At 34.7% G+C, this 19,345-nt stretch overlaps 1 protein-coding gene across 3 annotated transcripts in view; it reads right to left on the bottom strand.

Annotated features, from left to right (window-relative positions):
- Positions 1 to 19,345, bottom strand: part of LOC142230222 (frequenin-1) — a 208,027-nt gene that overhangs the window by 109,669 nt on the left and 79,013 nt on the right. For 2 of the 3 annotated variants that reach the window (XM_075300862.1, XM_075300863.1), the window contains one exon: positions 12,049 to 12,591. In XM_075300862.1, coding sequence (XP_075156977.1) covers positions 12,049 to 12,112 — 64 coding nt within the window. In that variant the 5' untranslated portion in view covers positions 12,113 to 12,591. The remainder of the gene's footprint in view (positions 1 to 12,048; positions 12,592 to 19,345) is intronic. The other variant, XM_075300865.1, reaches the window with a different exon arrangement.

Here is a 19,345-nt window from a genome sequence, read left to right as displayed (position 1 = left end):
ACATTCGAATACATATCCGGCATTAGGTTCATTCCTTTAATGACTGTAATCGACAAGTGATACGAAATGGTGAGGGTCTTAAAGCTACCACTGACTGCCATGTAGCATTGAAAATGTTTGTAGCTTTATACGAAAGTTCAAATTAAACCTTTTGAAAATTCCCATAACAGTTTTTAAGGGTTTCTTGCAATGCTTCTCTAGTGTATATGGTTTAAAGGTTTGAGGTCGATTTCGGCCCACTGAATGTTTATTTTTTGAAATTGAAAAATATGGTATGACTACAATTGCAATATATGAAATTGAACTTGAAGAGGAAATACCAACATATTTATATATGAATAATATTATTTCTTAATATGAGTTCTTGTGGGAAAAATAACACATATCATTTCGTCCACATATGTCATATGGTATCCTAAGGGAAAAACACACACAATTTTAATTGCTATGAGAAAATTTAAATTTCCCATGTTCATATTCAGAAAATATGAGAAAACAACAAGTATACAATGCCGAATGTTTGGCAAGGCAAAATCTTATGTACACTGAAAAACATTGGCCTATTGAATCCTGATTTTAAGGCACACAGTTTACACAACATTAAGGACAAATTTATTTAAAAGATTGTTAGTGAATCATTACTTTTAGTTTTTTTTTCATTGAACTTAGAACACACATCGTTGAAATTTATTTCTCTATGTTAAAGTCGTATGTTTTTCAAGTGATAAAATGTTCCTTGTAACAAAGAAATTTAATTATTGTAATCGGTATATGTCTGAAATCAATGCCAAAATTCTTATTATAAGATCTAAATCAATATATCCAAGAAAACACATTGTTTTTTATCCTTCAGCATGAATAAGGTACTAAAGATTTTTATTCACAATCGAACTACTTGGGTTGTGGTATTATAAGTTAGTGCATATGTTTGCAACACCCAGAACGAGACGAGATAGACACATGGTGTCTTTGGCAAAAATGCTCAGGGTGGGCTCCTGAGTCGATATAGCCATGTCCGTTTGTCCGTGAAAACATTTTTGTAATCAAAGTCTAGGTCGCAGAAGCCAGAGTTTTATCCTAATTTGCTAAAAATTTTGCACAAGAAGAACAATTAGTACTATAGTCAAGTGAGCCAAATTTTATTGAAATCGGTTGAGATTTAGATATAGCTCCCATATATATCTTTCGCCCGATATGGACTAATACAGTCCCAGAAGCCAGAGTTTTACCCCAATTTGGTTGAAATTTTGCACTAGGAGCACAATTAGTAGTGTAGTCAAGTGTGCCAAATTTTATTGAAATCGGTTCAGATTTAGATATAGCTCCCATATATATCGTTCGCCCGATTTACACTCATATGACCACAGTGGCCAATCTTTTACTCCGATTTAATTGAAATTTTGCGTTCGCCCGATTTACACTCATATGACCACAGTGGCCAATCTTGTACTCCGATTTAATTGAAATTTTGCACAGGGAGTAGAATTAGCATTGTAGCTATGAGTGGCAAATTCGGTTGATATCGGTTCAGATTTAGATATAGCTCCCATATATAGCTTTCGCCCGATTTACACTCATATGACCACCGAGGCCAATCTTTTACTCCGATTTAATTGAAATTTTCCACAGGGAGTAGAATTGGCATTGTATCTATGCGTTGCAAATTTGGTTGAAATCGGTTCAGATTTAGATATATCTCCCGTATATAGCTTTCACCCGATTTACACTCATATGACCACAGAGGCCAATTTTTAACTCCGATTTAGTTGAAATTTTGCACAGGGAGTAGAATTAGCATTGTAGCTATGCGTGTCAAATTTGGTTGAAATCGGTTCAGATGTAGATATATCTCCCATATAAAGCTTTCGCCCGATTAGCACTAATATGACCACAGATGCCAATTTTTAACTCCGATTTAGTTGAAATTTTTCACAGGGAGTAGAATTAGTATGGTAGCTATGCGTGCCGAATTTAGTTGAAATCGGTTCAGATTTAGATATAGCTCCCATATATATATTTCGCCCGATATGGACTAATATGGTCCTAAAAGCCAGAGTTTTGGCCCAATTAGGTTGAAATTTTGCACTAGGAGTACAATTAGTAATGGAGTCATGTGTGCCAAATTTGATTGAAATCGGTTCAGATTTAGATATAGCTCCCATATATATGTTTTTTCTGATTTCGACAAAAATGGTCAAAATACCAACATTTTCCTTGTTAAATCGCCTGCTTAGTCGAAAAGTTGTAAAAACGACTCTAATTTTCCTAAACTTGTAATACATATATATCGAGCGATAAATCATAAATAAACTTTTGCGAAGTTTCCTTAAAATTGCTTCAGATTTAAATGGTTCCCATATTTGTTTTACTAACATTGTGTTCCACCCTAGTGCATTAGCCGACTTAAATTTTGAGTCTATAAATTTTGTAGAAGTCTATCAAATTCTGTCCAGATCAAGTGATATTTAAATGTATGTATTTGGGACATTTGACGGATGTGATATGGTTTCGAAAATTTAGATCTACAAAGTGGTGCAGGGTATAATATAGTCGGCCCCGCCCGACTTTAGACTTTCCTTACTTTTTTTACTAACACTGTGTTCCACCCTGGTGTATTAGCCGACTTATATTTTGAGTCTATAGATTTTGTAGAAGTCTATCAAATTCTGTCCAAATCGAGTGATATTTAAAAGTATGTATTTGGGACAAACCTTTATATATAGCCCCCAACACATTTGACGGATGTGATATGTTATCGAAAATTTAGATCTACAAAGCGATGCAGGGTATAATATAGTCGGCCCCGCCTCACTTTAGAATTTCCTTACTTGTTTAAATAGTAGTCCTTATGGATATTACCGTGTGTCTGATTCAACATCAGGTTGCTATTATTTCAAAGCCCCTCATCTAGCAGCTTACATATTTATTTCTGAGACAATTCATTCTATTGTATACAAGCTTACTAAAACTTGTTTATCTCTAAACATTCAAAAATAAAGTTATTCGTAATGGAATTGAAGTGTGATAGCGGTGGAGACATTCACCAACGATAGTCCCATACAACGAATGGACAAAAATAGAAGGAGGCATCGTAAATACGAAACTTTGAACGTACTTGTAGATGATCAAAACTAAGAAAAATTTGAAGTTTGGACCACTCCTTCACGTACTTTCCATACAAAGGTATCAGAAATATCGGAATGCATAGAGGGGTTAGATAACACAAAAAGCAAAATGTCTGTCCTTTGGGAACGGCTAAAGATTGCACTTTGAAATTTGGTATGGTTATAGCTGAGACATTGACCCCATAGTGGGCCAAATTGAGACCCTAGGTGGACCGGAACCCTACTGACACTCCTCTACAATTAGTCCCCAAGGCTATTTGTACCCTCCACCATAGGATAGGGGGTATATTAATTTGGTCATTACGTATGTAACGCATCGAAATATTGCTCTAAAACCCCATAAAGTATATACATATATTCTGAGTCCTGGTGAAATTCTAAGTCGATTTAAGCATGTCCGTCCGTCCGTCCGTCTGTTGAAATTACGCTAATTTCCGAACGAAACAAGCTATCGAATTGAAACTTGGCATAAGTAAGCATAATTGCACATGGACCATATTGGACCACTTTTACGTATAGCTCCCATATAAACCTACCCCCAGATTTAGCTTGCGGAGCCTTTTAGAGAAGCAAAGTTCATCCGATCCGGTTGACTTTGGTACGTGGTGTTAGTATATGGTCTTTTACAACCATGCCAAAATTGGTCCATATCGGTCCATAATCATATATAGCCCCCATATAAACCGATCCCCAGATTTGACTTCCGGAGCCTCTTGGAGGAGCAGATTTCACCCGATTCAGTTGAAATTTTGTACATTGTGCTAACACCAGGGCTGTGGAGTCGAGTCAATTTTGCTCGACTCCGACTTCAGCATTTCTTACTCCAACTCCGGAGTCGACTCCGGGTGGTGTACTTAAATGTCATTTTAAACAAGTAAGGAAAGTCTAAAGTCGGATGGGCCGACTATATTATACCTTTCAGCACTATGTATACCAACATTTTTGATACCATCCTAACACCTTCAAATTTGTTAGGAGTTATATAAAGGTTTATTTACCCATATACAAATATTTATGAATCGATTTTTAAATTTTCACAAAATGTCTAGATTCAAAATTTAAATTGGTTAATGACCGGGATGGACCACAATGTTAGTAAACAAATATTGTAAATATTTAAATTGCATAACATTTCGGAAATCTTCATTTATGATTTATAGGTCGATATATACGAATTAGAGTATTGGTAAATTTGAATCATTTTTGCGAGTTTTCGACTTAACAGTGACGATTTTACAAGGAACATGTGGGTATTTTGGCCATATTTGCTAAAATCAGAAGAACATATATATGGGGGCTTTATCTAATTCTGAGCCGATTTTGATAAAATTTGGCACACATTGCTAAAATTTTAATTGAACTCTCAGTGCAAAACATCAACATTTTCGAAATTAAACTTTGACCTCCGTAGTCATATGAATCTAAATCGGGCGAAAGATATATATGGGAGTTATATATAAATCTGAACTGATTTTAATCAAATTTGGCATGTGTTACAAGAAAGTTAGTTCTACTGTCTTCAGGTAAATCGGAGTGAAATTTTGACCTCTGTAGATATATGGTACATATGTTATATCTAAATCTGAACCAATTTCAATTAAATTTGGCATGTATAGTAAAAATGTTATTTCCATTCCCTGTTCACAATTTTAAGTAAATCGAAGGAAAATTTTGATCTACGGTGGTCATATCTGTAAATCGGAGCTATATCTTAATCTGAACCGATTTCAACCAAATTCGCTATGCATATATATAATGTTCTACTCCCTGTGCAAAATTTTAGGTAACTTGCGGTAAAACTTTGGCCTCTGGGGCCATAGGAGTGTAAATCGGGCGAAAGCTATATATGGGAGCTATATCTAAATCTGAACCGAATTTAACCAAATTCTGTGTGGATAATTATGATGTTAATTCTACTCCCTGTGCACAAATTTACGTAAATCGGAACAAAAGATTGGCCTCTGAGGATATAGGAGTGTAAATCGGACGAAAACTATATATGAGAGCTATATCTGAATCTGAACCGATTTGACTTATATTTTGCAAAATTTACGAGACTCACAAAATATTCGATTATACGAATATAAATCTGAACCGATTTTTCCCAAAATCAATAGGGATCGTCTTTGAGCCGGACACTGTGCCATATTTGATGACGATCGGTCTTAAACTGCGAGCTGGACTTTGCACATAAAAATACATCAACAGACAGACAGACGGGCATCGCTAAATAAACTTAGAATTTAATTCTAAACCGATGGGTCTATGACTACTCCTTCTCGGCGTTACATACAAATGCACAAACTTATTACACCCTGTAGTGGTGAAGGGTATAATTACAGCTTCCAAGGACATCGGGTATATATGGATATTTCTCAAGTAATTATCTCCATACACAAAATCTGGGCCGACGGGAAATTTCCGTATTTATTTATGGATCTCAAAATTCTCTACACTGAAAAAAAAGCATACTAGGTTCCAAAGTTTTTGTCTTTACTTTAAAAAATTTGGTATTGATTCCGAGCCAAAGAAGCGGAGAATACAAGTAAGGACACTTTTAAGACACAATTCTCTTTTAAATTTAGGTTTTGTGTACTTCCTTCTAGGAAGCAAATTTTAATTTTTCGCTTTCTTAGCTTTTTTTCTTCATATGCTATCAAAGTCCTTTAAAAACGAGTTAACGGCAACTTTATTTTCCAAATTAGGACCCGACTTCCAATAGAAATTATGCTATGTTTGAAGTAAAAAATTTCTTTAAAATAAAGTTTTGAAAAACATGAACTATATTTGAAATTTCTTAAAACAAATCGGAAGATGGGTTTATATGTAGGTGCTATATCATAAAATTGTCCGTTATGACCCATCTTCGAACTCGAATTGCCTGCCAAAAATTCATAACATTAGGTTCTACTGCTGTATTGCCTTAAAATTGTATCTTTATCAAGAGTACATATAGGTTCAAAAATCGATATTTTAATATGTTGAAATGAACAATACAATTGATCAATTCAGTTCACATTATAGTAAAACCAATTTTTTTATCACCGTGAAATGTCATCCATATAAATACACTTGAGTAGCCTGAAATCCATTACTTCGTTTTTCGTTGTTCGATTAAAAACCCTAATCTATCTAATTTGTCAAATATTTCTTTAGTTACAAATATAGGAATTTTTCAAATTTTGTTTCGCCGAAGACGGAGTCGAGCAAAATTTCTACGACTCCGGTTCCGTCTCCGACTCCCGCAAAATCTTCAGACTCCGACTCCAAGACTCCGACTCCACAGCCCTGCTAACAACTATGCCAAACTAGGTCCATATCGGTCTGGAGTTATATATAGCCCTCAGATCACGGTCCAAAGGACCGTAATTAATCGAATTCAGTATAATTTTCATTGGTGTGTCTATTCCTTATCAAATGCCCGGAAGTAATTGCCAAGCAACGGTTAGCATGCCTCCCGTTTCATACAAAAGATCATGTTTCAATCCCGGTTTCAGTGGTGGTATATCAATTCTCAGTAATGCTGGTATTATTTCTGACTGTATTAAAGCTTCTCTAAGTGGTTTCACCACAATGAGTATGCCAATCGGACAGAGCTATAAAAGGAAAGTCTATTATCATTGAGCTAAATATAAAATCGGATAGTACTCAAAGAGAGCCCAAAATGTCAGGCTGCCACTATACTTAATCTAACCTAAATATCTGTTGGAAATATATAAGCAAAAGTTTTATTATTTAACATTTACCCATCATTATATATCCCAAGGGCATTTTCAATCTTTAAAACATTTAAACGGAATATGATTTAAGCATAACCAAAAAAAAAAGGAGGAAAAACACAAATAAATTAATCATACATCTGACCATATTGTTGGTATAGTTGGTTTCGTATTAACAAATGGTGACGGTTATGCTTTAGCATTAATTACCATTAAAATCCGAATGATTTTCAGTTTTTGTTATGAACGCAAATACCATACAAAACATACTGAAATGAAGGCATAGCATAACGAAAATACAACAAAATTAACCAAATAGTCGTAGACATGGTTTACATTTATACATTTGGAGATAAAGAAGAATGTTCATACATGCATAAATTCATACATAAATTAAAAACACATTATCCTCATGATTTATTCACTTAAATATCACTCCATTCACCATTTCCTCAGCTCAGTAGACAATTTCCTGGAAAACCAAAATGCAAATGATAAAATCATATGGGAAATTCTAAAAAAACACACAAATCTTGTCAAATGAAATGAAATTGATTAAGTGACAGAGAAATGTGCAGACAGCTTTAAGGACCAAAAGGACAAATTAAACGTAAATAAATATTCTTTAATTTTTTTTATCAGGAAAATATTAAAAATAAAAAAAGTTTTAATTACTTAAAAATAGCATTATTTGTTATTTCAATATTTTTCTCAAAAGAAATTAAAGACATTTTTGAAAACTTTTTAAAACATAACAAGTATATACGGCCGTAAGTTCGGCCAGGCCGAATCTTATGTACCCTCCACCATGAATTGCGTAGAAACTTCTACGAAAGCCTGTCATCCACAAATTTCAACTCACATGGTTATTAAATACTACCACCACGTACCAAATTTCAACAAGATCGGATGAATTTGGCTTCTCCAAAAGGCACCGGAGGTCAAATCTTGGGATCGGTTTATATGGGAGCCATATATTATTATGGACAGATAGGAACCAATTCCTGCATGGTTGTTGGATACCCTATACTAACATCACGTACCAAATTTCAACCGAATGGGAAGAATTTTGCTCTTCCACGGTGCTCCGGAGGTCAAATCTGGGGATCGGTTTATATGGGGCCTATATATAATTATGGATCGATATCGACCAATTTTTGCATGGGTGTTTGAGGCCATATATTAACATCACGTACCAAATTTCAACTGCATCAGATAAATTTTGGTCTTCCAAGAGGCTCCGAAGGTCAAATCTGTTGATCGGTTTATATGGGGGCTATATATAATTATGGACCGATATGGACCAATTTTTGCATGGTTGTTAGAGATAACATACTAACACCATGTACCAAATTTCAGCCGGATCGGATGAAATTTGCTTCTCTTAGAGGCTCCGCAAGCCAAATCGGGGGATCGGTTTATATGGGAGCTTTATATAATTATGGACCGATGTGGACCAATTTTTGCATAGTTATTAGAGATCATATACTAACACCATGTACCAAATTTCAGCCGGATCGGATGAAAATTGTTTCTCTTAGAGGCTCTGCAAGTCAAATCGGGGGATCGGTTTACATGGGGGCTATATATAATTATGGACCGATGTAGACCAATTTTTGCATGGTTGTTAGAGACCATATACTAAGATCATGTACAAAATTTCAGCCGGATCGGATGAAATTTGCTTCTCTTAGAGGACTCGCAAGCCAAATTTGGGGGTCCGTTTATATGGGGGCTATACGTAAAAGTGGACCGATATGGCCCGTTTGCAATACCATTCGACCTACATCAATAACAACTACTTGTGCCAAGTTTCAAGTCGATAGCTTATTTCGTTCGAAAGTTAGCGTGATTTCAACAGTCGGACGGACGGACGGACGGACATGCTCAGATCGACTCAGAATTTCACCACGACCCAGAATATATATACTTTATGGGGTCTTAGAGCAATATTTCGATGTGTTACAAACGGAATGACAAAGTTAATATACCTCCCATCCTATGGTAGAGAGTATAAAAAAATTAACTAAAAATTTTAAATCTTAAAAAATTAACGAATTTTTCAAAAAAGTTTCCAAACTTAATCATTGTCATTGTCTAGCTGAAATAGCAACACTTATATTATCTTGATTTTCGAATCAATTTTGTAAGTGGAATAAGTTTTTGATTAATAAAATTATTCGTCATTAACTTGTAAACATATTTTGTAAGTAATTTTGAGAAGAAAAACTTAAAAATTGTATTTAGGTGAGACAAATCTGCTAATTTTTTTACACATGGTAGTGGATGGAGACCTCCTCTTTGTCCGACTTTTTAAAAATTGGACAAATGTTCTCGGATATACTTGAAATTTTCAGGAAAGATTAGGGTTGCCTCTAGGCAAAGATCCGCTACTTTATTTTTCGATTTTTAGTCAAGGAGTGCATCTGCCCTTTGTCCGACTTATTTTATAAGTGCAGTGAAAAAAGCTAAATTTCTCCGATTTATTTGAAATTCGCAGAGGACGTGGAATTAATATAGGGTACATAATATTCTAATATTTGGACGTGTAGGGAAGACTGCCCTTGCCCGACTTTTCAAGGCCAATGACTTGAGTTCTCCGATTAACCTGGGCTCGAAAACGGATAATGCCAGTTAGTTGAAATTTTCAGAAAACATAGAGGTTGATCATGCCGTACCCCATTTTTTGATATCTGGTTGGGAAGTAGGACCTCCTCCTTGCCCGATTGTTTAAAAATTGAACTTAAGTTCTTCGATTTGCTTGAAATTTTCAGGGCTGGGGTTGGCATCTAGACAAAGAACCGCTACATTAGTTTTCGATATTTGGTCGGAGAGAGAGACCTTTTCCCGACTTGTATTAAAGTAAAGTGAAAATAATTTAATTTCATTTTAAACAATAATAATGATTGAAAAAGAAACCAACCGTAACAAAAAAATAAAACTTCTCTGATTTACTTGAAATTTACGGGGATGGTGGGGGCTATAAAGTTAATATGGGTACCTAATTTTTATACCCTGCGCCACACTGTGGAACAGCCCAGCAAAAAAGCGTCGCCAAAAAAGTAGTGAAAATGTTCTTTTTGGATCCGGAAGTGGTGCACAATCGACGCAGAAGCGATGAATTTAACATCGGCTTGTCCTAGGACGGATGTCCATCATTTCAACAGCCGTTGCATTGAAATTGCATCACTTCTTAAGGCGTGATGCGAATCCAGTGTTTTGAATGTGAATTAAGAAATTTCTTAATATTTTGACAAATAAATAATTTTTAAATTTTTTTAATGATTTTTAATGCATTTAACACTTGTCCGGAACGTTCGACATCAAATATTTTCAAAAATTCGTAATTTTTCTAGAAAGGATTTGAAAATTTTTCGGCAAAATTTAAATAATTTGCACTATTTTATTAATTCATAATCTTTTTTAACCTACTTGAAACAACAAAATTTTAAATTTCCCATGAAAAATATGAAAAGTGAAAGTTATAAAAAAATTGACTCAAATGAACTTCCTCTGCAGATAAAATAAAGAACATTTTTGGAAGTGCTTTTAAAGTAGTGTCGTTAGAATAACTTCCATTTTTTCTTGCTGGGAGGGCATTATAAGTTAGCGCATATGTTTGCAACCCCAGAAGGAGACGAGATAGACACATGGTGTCTTTGGCAAAAATGCTCAGGGTGGGCTCCTGAGTCGATAGAGCCATGTCCGTCTGTCCGTGAACACATTTTTGTAATCAAAGTCTAGGCCGCAGTTTTAGTCCAATCGACTTCAAATTTGACAAAAGTATGTGTTTTGGCTCAGAGTAGAACCCTATTGATTTTGGAAGAAATCGGTTCAGATTTAGATATAGCTCCCATATATATCTTTCGCCCGATATGGACTAATACGGTCCCAGAAGCCAGACTTTTAGCCCACTTTGGTTGAAATTTTGCACTAGGAGTACAATTAGTAGAGTAGTCAAGTGTGCCAAATTTGATTGAAATCGGTTCAGATTTAGATATAGCTCCCATATATATCGTTCGCCCGATTTACACTCATATGACCACAGTGGACAATCTTTTACTCCGATTTAATTGAAATTTTGCACAGGGAGTAGACTCAGCATTGTGGCTATGCGTGCCAAATTAGGTTTAAATCGGTTCAGATTTAGATATAGCTCCCGTATATAGCTTTCGCCCGATTTACACTCAGGCCAATTTTTTGCTCCGATTTAGTTGAAATTTTGCACAGGGAGTAGAATTAGCATTGTTGCTATGCGTGCCAAATTTGGTTGAAATCGGTTCAGATTTAGATATATCTCCCATATATAGCTTTCGCCCGATTTACACTCATATGTCCACAGATGCCAATTTTTAACTCTGGCCTCCTTGTAAAATCGCCATTGCTTAGTCGAAAAGTTGTAAAAATGACTCTAATTTTCCTAAACTTCTAATACATATATATCGAGCGATAAATCATAAATAAACTTTTGCGAAGTTTCCTTAAAATTGCTTCAGATTTAAATGTTTCCCATATTTTTTTACTAACATTGTGTTCCACCCTAGTGCATTAGCCGACTTAAATTTTGAGTCTATAGAGTTTGTAGAAGTCTATCAAATTCTGTCCAGATCGAGTGATATTTAAATGTATGTATTTGGGACAAACCTTTATATATAGCCCCCAACACATTAGACGGATGTGATATGGTATCGAAAATTTAGATCTACAAAGTGGTATAATATAGTCGACCCCGCCCGACTTTAGACTTTCATTTTTTTTTTTACAAACATAGTGTTCCATCCCAGGGCGTTAGCCGACTTAAATTTTAAGTCTATAGATTATAATTTTTGTTCAGATGGAGTCAGATTTAACTGTATGTATTTGGGACAAAAACCTTTATATATAGCACCCAACACATTTGACGGATCTGCGGATTTACAAAGTTATATATAATGTAATGTATAATATAGTCGGTCCCGCCCGACTTTAGACTCTCCTTACTTGTTAATAGTAAAAAAATAATTAAGTTTCCCACCACTTCGGGCATCTGCTATGGAGTTGTACGTAGTTTTGTTTTCCTTTATATTATTTCTTTCTTTCCTATTTATAGATTCGTTTGTATATAATAAATTTGTCGGAAATGTTATGTATTCATTGGCATACTACAGCAATTTATATCCAATTATATCAATCATTTAATAATCAACAACAAAAAAATGACTTACAGTAGGTATCCGTTGTTAAACGATCAATCGTATCCTGTTTCAATTTCGAGCTCTTCTTTCCCATGTTGGTGGTTTGTTGTTGTGTTGCCTTCTTGGTTTGTATGCGGTTTGTATTACGTTTCTAGAGCAGATTCAGGATAACTGCAGCTATGATTATACTTTGGTGGTGATTTCTTTGGAATAATTGTATTGTGAATTGTATTACAGCTGGTTAATTTCGTTTCGTTTACAATTTTGTTGTGGTCAGTTCTTGATAAATGAGTTCTGGTGTATGACCATCCTTAAATTGGGAGGAATTGCCTCCTATAATGATGAAAATTCTCTGTGATTTAATATTTTGCTTATAGTTGAATATAATTTGAGTTTAATAATTTTTCATTTTTTATATTCGTATTTTTTTTTATACACTATTTAATGTTATTTTCATTTAAAAATCCTATTATTTTTTTAGCACTTGTTTGATAAATATAAAGTTTTTTGATGGAAGGGGACCATTAGATGTCATAATTGATTATTGTACATTTCATTTTGCGTAATAAAAGCCTGAAAGGAAATGAAGTTAAAAAAATAATCAGTAATGGATTTGGTCGAAGCAAATATAAAATGGTAAATGACAGATGACATTAACATGATTGATTTGTTATGTTTTTTTTTAAATCGGACCATGTATAACAGCCTATAGCCCTGGTTATCATATATTTGCCACTTTTCATTCAGTTGCAAACACTTGCTTGTGGATGATTAATTTAATGGGTTCGTGGTGCCGTATGTGGATTTTTTTCATATTTTCCATACATCATACGCAACCACGTACGATCGCAATTTAACTTTATGGCGGCATTAAGCATTTCTGATACACGTCGTCCCCGTTTTTTCTGTGTATATGAAAGTTCCTGTAATGCTTAATAAATCAATTTCGTAATTGTCACAATCAACTGGTTGCCTGTCAACTGTCACTATCACTATGTCTAATGGACAATGGCTATCCAATTAATTATTAATCAATAATGGTTCTGGTCATCGGCCTCTCTAGCCTGGGAATAGGACATCTGGATAAAATAATTAAGTATGGCGAGAATTGAAGGCGTTACAAATATATATTAATATTAAAATGTGTATTACAATTTCAAGGCAGCCTGATTAAAAATTAAATCTTGGGAACAAATGTGTAAAAAATATGTAAAAGTTACGAAATAAAAATATTAAAAACCAGTATATACGGCCATAAGTTCGGCCAGGCCGAAGCTTATGTACCCTCCACCATGAATTGCGTAGAAACTTCTACTGAAGACTGTCATCCACAATCGAATTACTTGGATTGCGGTAACACTTGCCGACGGCAAGGTATCTTAAAACTTCCTAACATCGTAATATATACCACATAGTCCATACGTGGTATATATTAAACTAAAAAAGGCCGATTAAATACGTATATAATTAATTTTAAAGTTTCTATAGAAATAAAATTTTGACAAAATAAAATTTTGACAACATTTTCTATAGAAGTAAAATTTGGAGAAAAAAATTTCCATAGAAATAAAATTTGGAAAAATTTTCTATAGAAATAAAATTTGGAAAAAATTTTCTATATATGAAATTTTCTGTAGAAATAACATTTTGACAATGTTTTCTATAAAAATAAAATTTTGGTAGATTATTTTTGGCTCGAGTGGCAACCATGATTATGAACCGATATGGACCAATTTTTGTGTGATTGGGGATCGGCTATATATAACTATAGACCAATAAGGACCAATTTTGGCATGGTTATTAGCGGCCTTATACTAACACCACGTTGCAAATTTCAACCGGATCGGATGAATTTTGCTCCTCCAAGAGGCTCCGGAGATCAAATCTGGGGATCGGTTTCTATGGGGGCTATATATAATAATGAACCGATATGGACCAATTCTTGTGTGTTTGTTAGAGACCACATTCTAGCACCATGTTCCAAATTTCAACCGGATCGTATGAATTTTGCTCCTCCAAGAGGCTCCGGAGGACAAATCTGGGAATCGATTTATATGGGGGCTATATATAATTATAGACCGATGTGGACCAATTTTTGCACAGTTGTTAAAGACCATATACTGACACCATGATGAAATTTGGTTCTCTTAGAGGCTCCGCAAGGCAAATCGGGAGATCGGCTTATATGGGGGCTATATATAATTATGGACCGATGTGGACCAATTTTTACACGGTTGTTAAAGACCATATACTAACACCATGTACCAAATTTCAGCCGGATCGGATGAAATGTGCTTCTTTTAGAGGCTCCGCAAGCCAAATCGGGGGATCGGTTTATATGGGGGCTATATATAATTATGAACCGATGTGAAACAATTTTTGCATGGTTGTTAGAGACCATATACTAACACTATGTACCAAATTTCACCCGGATCGGATGAAATTTGCTTCTCTTAGAAGCCTCGCAAGCCAAATTTGGGGGTCCGTTTATCGCTTCACATTCTAATATAATATCTGCAATTTTTATATAATTTCCATGAAATACAATTTCGCTAGAGGAATTTCACTACCATAAAGAACTAAGCAAACAGAAAAAAGGTCATTGCTGTGCAATATAGAAACGCATTTCTATGCCACAATGAATTGTTACTTTAACACAATTTAAACAACTTTTTTGAATCGCTTTTAAAACAGGGGAAAAAATTGAGCAAAAATTGATTTAACAAATTCAAAAAGTTTTCAAAAAGGTTCTGGGTATACTCGGCTGCACCGATTTACCAGAAATTTTCAGAAAACGTAGTGGACGATCATGATGTGAAAATAGGGTACCTCATTTCTTGGTATTTGGTGTGGGAGAGAGACCTCTCCCTCGCCCAATTTTTTGAATTTTGGATCACAGCTTTTCCAATTTGGTTGAAATTGTTAGGGAAGGCTGGGTGGCCCTAGCAAAGCGTTGCCAAAAAAGTAATGAAAATGTTCTTTTTTGGGATCCGGAAGTGGTGCAAAATTGACGCAGAAGCGATGAATTTAACATGGGCTTGTCATATGACGAAAGTCCTCCATTTGAACAGCCGTTGCACTGAATTTTCATCACTTCTTTAGGTATGATCCGAATTCAATGTTTTGGATGTAAATCAAAAAATTCTTTGATGGTTTGTCAAATAAATAATGTTTATAATTTTTGAAAATTTTTATTGGATTCTAACCCTTGACGGAAACATTTGACCTCAAATATTTTCAAAAATTCACAATTTTTTCTGATTTGATTTAGCATTTTTTTCGACAAAATTTAAATGATTTGTACCATTTTATTGTTTATGTACCATTTTATGGTAAAATTACCTATTAAAAGTATGAAGAAACCAAGTTATAAAAAATTGAATTAAAAGAACTTCCTGGTTAGTAAATAATTAAAAATATCATTGGTAGTGCATCTTCTGGAGTGCTTTTAAAGTTGTGCCTTTGGAAGAAATTCCAATTTTTTTTCTGGGGCGTCTAGAGAAAGACTCTTTACTTTATTTTTCAATATTTTGTCGGAGAACTCCCTTTTGTCCGACCTTTTTTTCTAAGTACAGTTAAAATATTAAGTAAAGTAAATCGGAGAATACTTGAAATTTACGGAGGACGTGTGGAAAGATCATGAAATTAATATGCGGTTCCTGATATTTTTATACTTTAAGGGGGAAGATGACCTATCATTTACCGGACTTTTTAAAAATTGGACCTAAATTCTCAGATTTTCGTGAAAGACTCGCCACTTTATTTTTCGAAATTTGATTTTCACTTTGCCCGACTTTTATTAAGTACAATGAAAAAGACTAAAGACGTGGGGGAGGTTATAAAATTTATATGTGGCACCTGTTGTTTTGATATTGTGGTGAGGAAGGGGACCTTCTCCTGCTTTCCCTACATTTTTAGAAATTGGGCTTAAGTTTTCAGATTATGTTGACATTTTTAGAAACTGATAGGTGCAGTGTTTTTTTTTCGATATCTGGAGGGAAAGGGATCTCCCCCTTGCATTTTGAACCTTGAGGAAAGGTTCCCTGATTTTACTGAACGCCTTAGGGGAGGATTCCTTCCTTTGTCGACATTTCGAAGCTTTGGGAAAGGTTCCCCGATTAAAATTTTAAGGGGAGGTTTAGGGTGATCTCTAGACAGTAATTGCTTACTTTATTTTTCAATATTTTTTTCGGGAAAAGGACGTCCATTTTTAAAGCAGCAGAGCACCATCTAAACTTTTCCGATCTACTTGAAATGCACAGGGAAAGTGGTGGAGGTTAGGAGTGATTTTTATACCCTCCACCATAGGATGGGGATTAATTAACTTTGTCATTCCGTTTGCAACACATCGAAATATTGCTCTACGACCCCATAAAGTATATATATTCTGGGTCGTGGTGAAATTCTGAGTCGATCTGAGCATGTCCGTCCGTCCGTCTGTGGAAATCACGCTAACTTCCGAACGAAACAAACTATCGACTTGAAACTTGGCACAAGTAGTTGTTATTGCTGTAGTTGTTATTGGGCCATATCGTTCCACTTTTACGTAGAGCCCCATATAAACGGACCCCCAAATTTGGCTTGCGATTGCTCTAAGAAAAGCAAATTTCATCCGATCCGGCTGAAATTTGGTACATGGTGTTAGTATATGGTCTCTAACAACCACGCAAAAATTGGTCCATATCGGTCCATAATTACATATAGCCCCCATATAAACCGATCCCCCGATTTGGCTTCCGGAGCCTCTAAGAGAAGCAAATTTTATCCGATCCGGCTGAAATTTGCAACGTGGTGTTAGTATAAGGCCGCTAATATCCATGATAAAATTGGTCCATATCGGTCTATAGTTATATATAGCCGATCCCCAATCACACAAAAATTGGTCCATATCGGTCCACTTTTACGTATATATATGGGGGCTATAAACGGACCCCCAAATTTGGCTTGCGATCGCTCTAAGATAAGCAAATTTCATCCGATCCGTCTGAAATTTGGTACATGGTGTTTTTATATGGTTTCTAACAACCATGCAAAAAGTGGTCCATATCGGTCCATAATTACATATAGCCCCCATATAAACCGATCCCCCGATTTGGCTTGCGGAGCCTCTAAGAGAACCAAATTTCATCCGATCCAGCTGAAATTTGGTACATGGTGTTAGTATATGGTCTCTAACAGCCATGCAAAAATTGGTTCACATCGGTCCATAATTATATATAGCCCCCATATAAACCGATCCCCCGATTTGGCTTTCGGAGCCTCTAAGAGAACAAAATTCATCCGATCCGGTTGAATTTTGCAACATGGTGTTAGTATAAGGCCGCTAATATCCATGATAAAATTGGTCCATATCGGTCTAGAGTTATATATAGCCGATCCCCAATCACACAAAAATTGGTCCATATCGGTTCATATTCATGGTTGCCACTCTAGCCAAAAATAATCTACCAAAACTTTATTTTAATGGAAAACATTGTCAAAATGTTATTTCTATAGAAAATTTTGTCAATTTTTTTTATAGAAAATTTTGTAAAAATTTTATTTCTATAGAAAATTTTGTAAAAATTTTATTTTAATAGAAAATTTTGTCAAAATTTTGTTTCTATAGGATTTTTTTTCCAAATTTTATTTCTATAGAAAATTTTTTCCAAATTTTAATTCTATAGAAAATGTTGTCAAAATTTTATTTTGTCAAAATTTTATTTTGTCAAAATTTTATTTCTATAGAAACTTTAAGCTTAATTATATACGTATTTAATCGGCCCTTTTTAGTTTAATATATACTACGTATGGACTACCTTGTAATTTAGAAGACGATGTTAGGAAGTTTTGAGATACCTTCGATTGTGGATGACAGTCTTCAGTAGAAGTTTCTACGCAATCCATGGTGGAGGGTACATAAGCTTCGGCCTGGCCGAACTTACGGCCGTACCTGTTTGTTATAAAATCGATAAAGTCATTCATCGCCCATTACCAATTTTTTTGAAAATTGGAAATTTTCCAATTTTTTTCTGGCCCCTAAATGGGAACCAGATACTCCTTTTTGATATTTATATATGAGTTGAAGCACCTTAAATTTACATGAAATTGACAGGTATCATAGGTATATGTTAGGGAAGACATCTTCACTGTGCTCGAAATTTAAAATAAAAATGTTGGCATGCTCAAATTTTTTAAGAACTTTTACTTTCCCGTAGACAACGGGCGACCTTGTGTCAAATTTCAGCACGATAGTTTCATTATTGAAGGCATTAGCGTGACCACAACAAACAGACAGACGTATATCGATAGATCGTGTTAGAATTTCCATTAATTTATAAAATCAAAGCTTCGATGTGTTACAAATTTACGGCCGGTAAATCAGGTTGCCACTGGTTTAAGCAGCTGTGATTAGAATATGGACCCAGTATAAAGGGATATTTCACATTTTTCTGATATATCGCTTTTATTGCCATTTGCACTGGTCTTCCGTTTTGACTTCTTCAGGCCATAGAAGCCGCGCATATTATCCACTCTCGCACTCTAGTATAGGTATGGAAATCTTCACAAATTAGGTCTCAAGACATCAGAAAGATGAAGTTGTATATGAGTTTTGTATTTCCAACCAAAAATTTGGAAGTTCTTCTAAAGGCACAACTTTAAAAGTACTTCAGAAAATGTCCTCCAAAAGATGTTCTTTATTTTAACTGCAAAGGAAGTTCTTTTAGTTTTAATGGGTAATTTTACTTTTTTGTTTGTTTCAAATAGATGAAAAGTTAATAAAATGGAACAAATTATTAAAATTTTGTCGATAAACACGCTAAATTCATTCTAGAAAAATTGAAAATATTTGAGGACAAACATTTCAGACAAGCGTTGCAAGGATGCATCAAAAATATGTTTTGGCAAAGTAACAAAAAATTGTTTAATTCAAATCCAAAACACTGAATTCGGATCACAACTTAAGAAGTGATGCAAATTCAGTGCAACGGCTGTTGAAATAGTGGACATCCGTCTTACAACATGCCCATGTTACATTCATTGCTTCTGCGCCAATTTTACACCACTTCCGGATCCAAAATCAGCTTTTCCACAGCTTTTAAATTTCGCTGAAAAACTATACTCGTATATTATCATTGTCTTCTAATGGACAATATATAATATTTTATTCGACTTTTCTCAACTTATGAGCTTATATGCTTCCTTTCTTTAATCTAGCCAAATTGTTAAATGGCTGGGTGATTTTATATCCAGATTTACTCATAAAAGTGGCATACTTGAACGGACTAATTACATATTTTTGGTATTTTGAGTAATAGTTACGTCATGGTTTTTGGGGATTATCTTG

The sequence above is a fragment of the Haematobia irritans genome, chromosome 3 (genome assembly GCF_050003625.1).
Source record: "Haematobia irritans isolate KBUSLIRL chromosome 3, ASM5000362v1, whole genome shotgun sequence".
NCBI classification, from domain to species: domain Eukaryota; kingdom Metazoa; phylum Arthropoda; class Insecta; order Diptera; family Muscidae; genus Haematobia; species Haematobia irritans.
The sequence above is the reverse complement of the archived record's forward strand: the minus strand, read 5'-3'. Positions and strand labels throughout refer to the sequence as shown.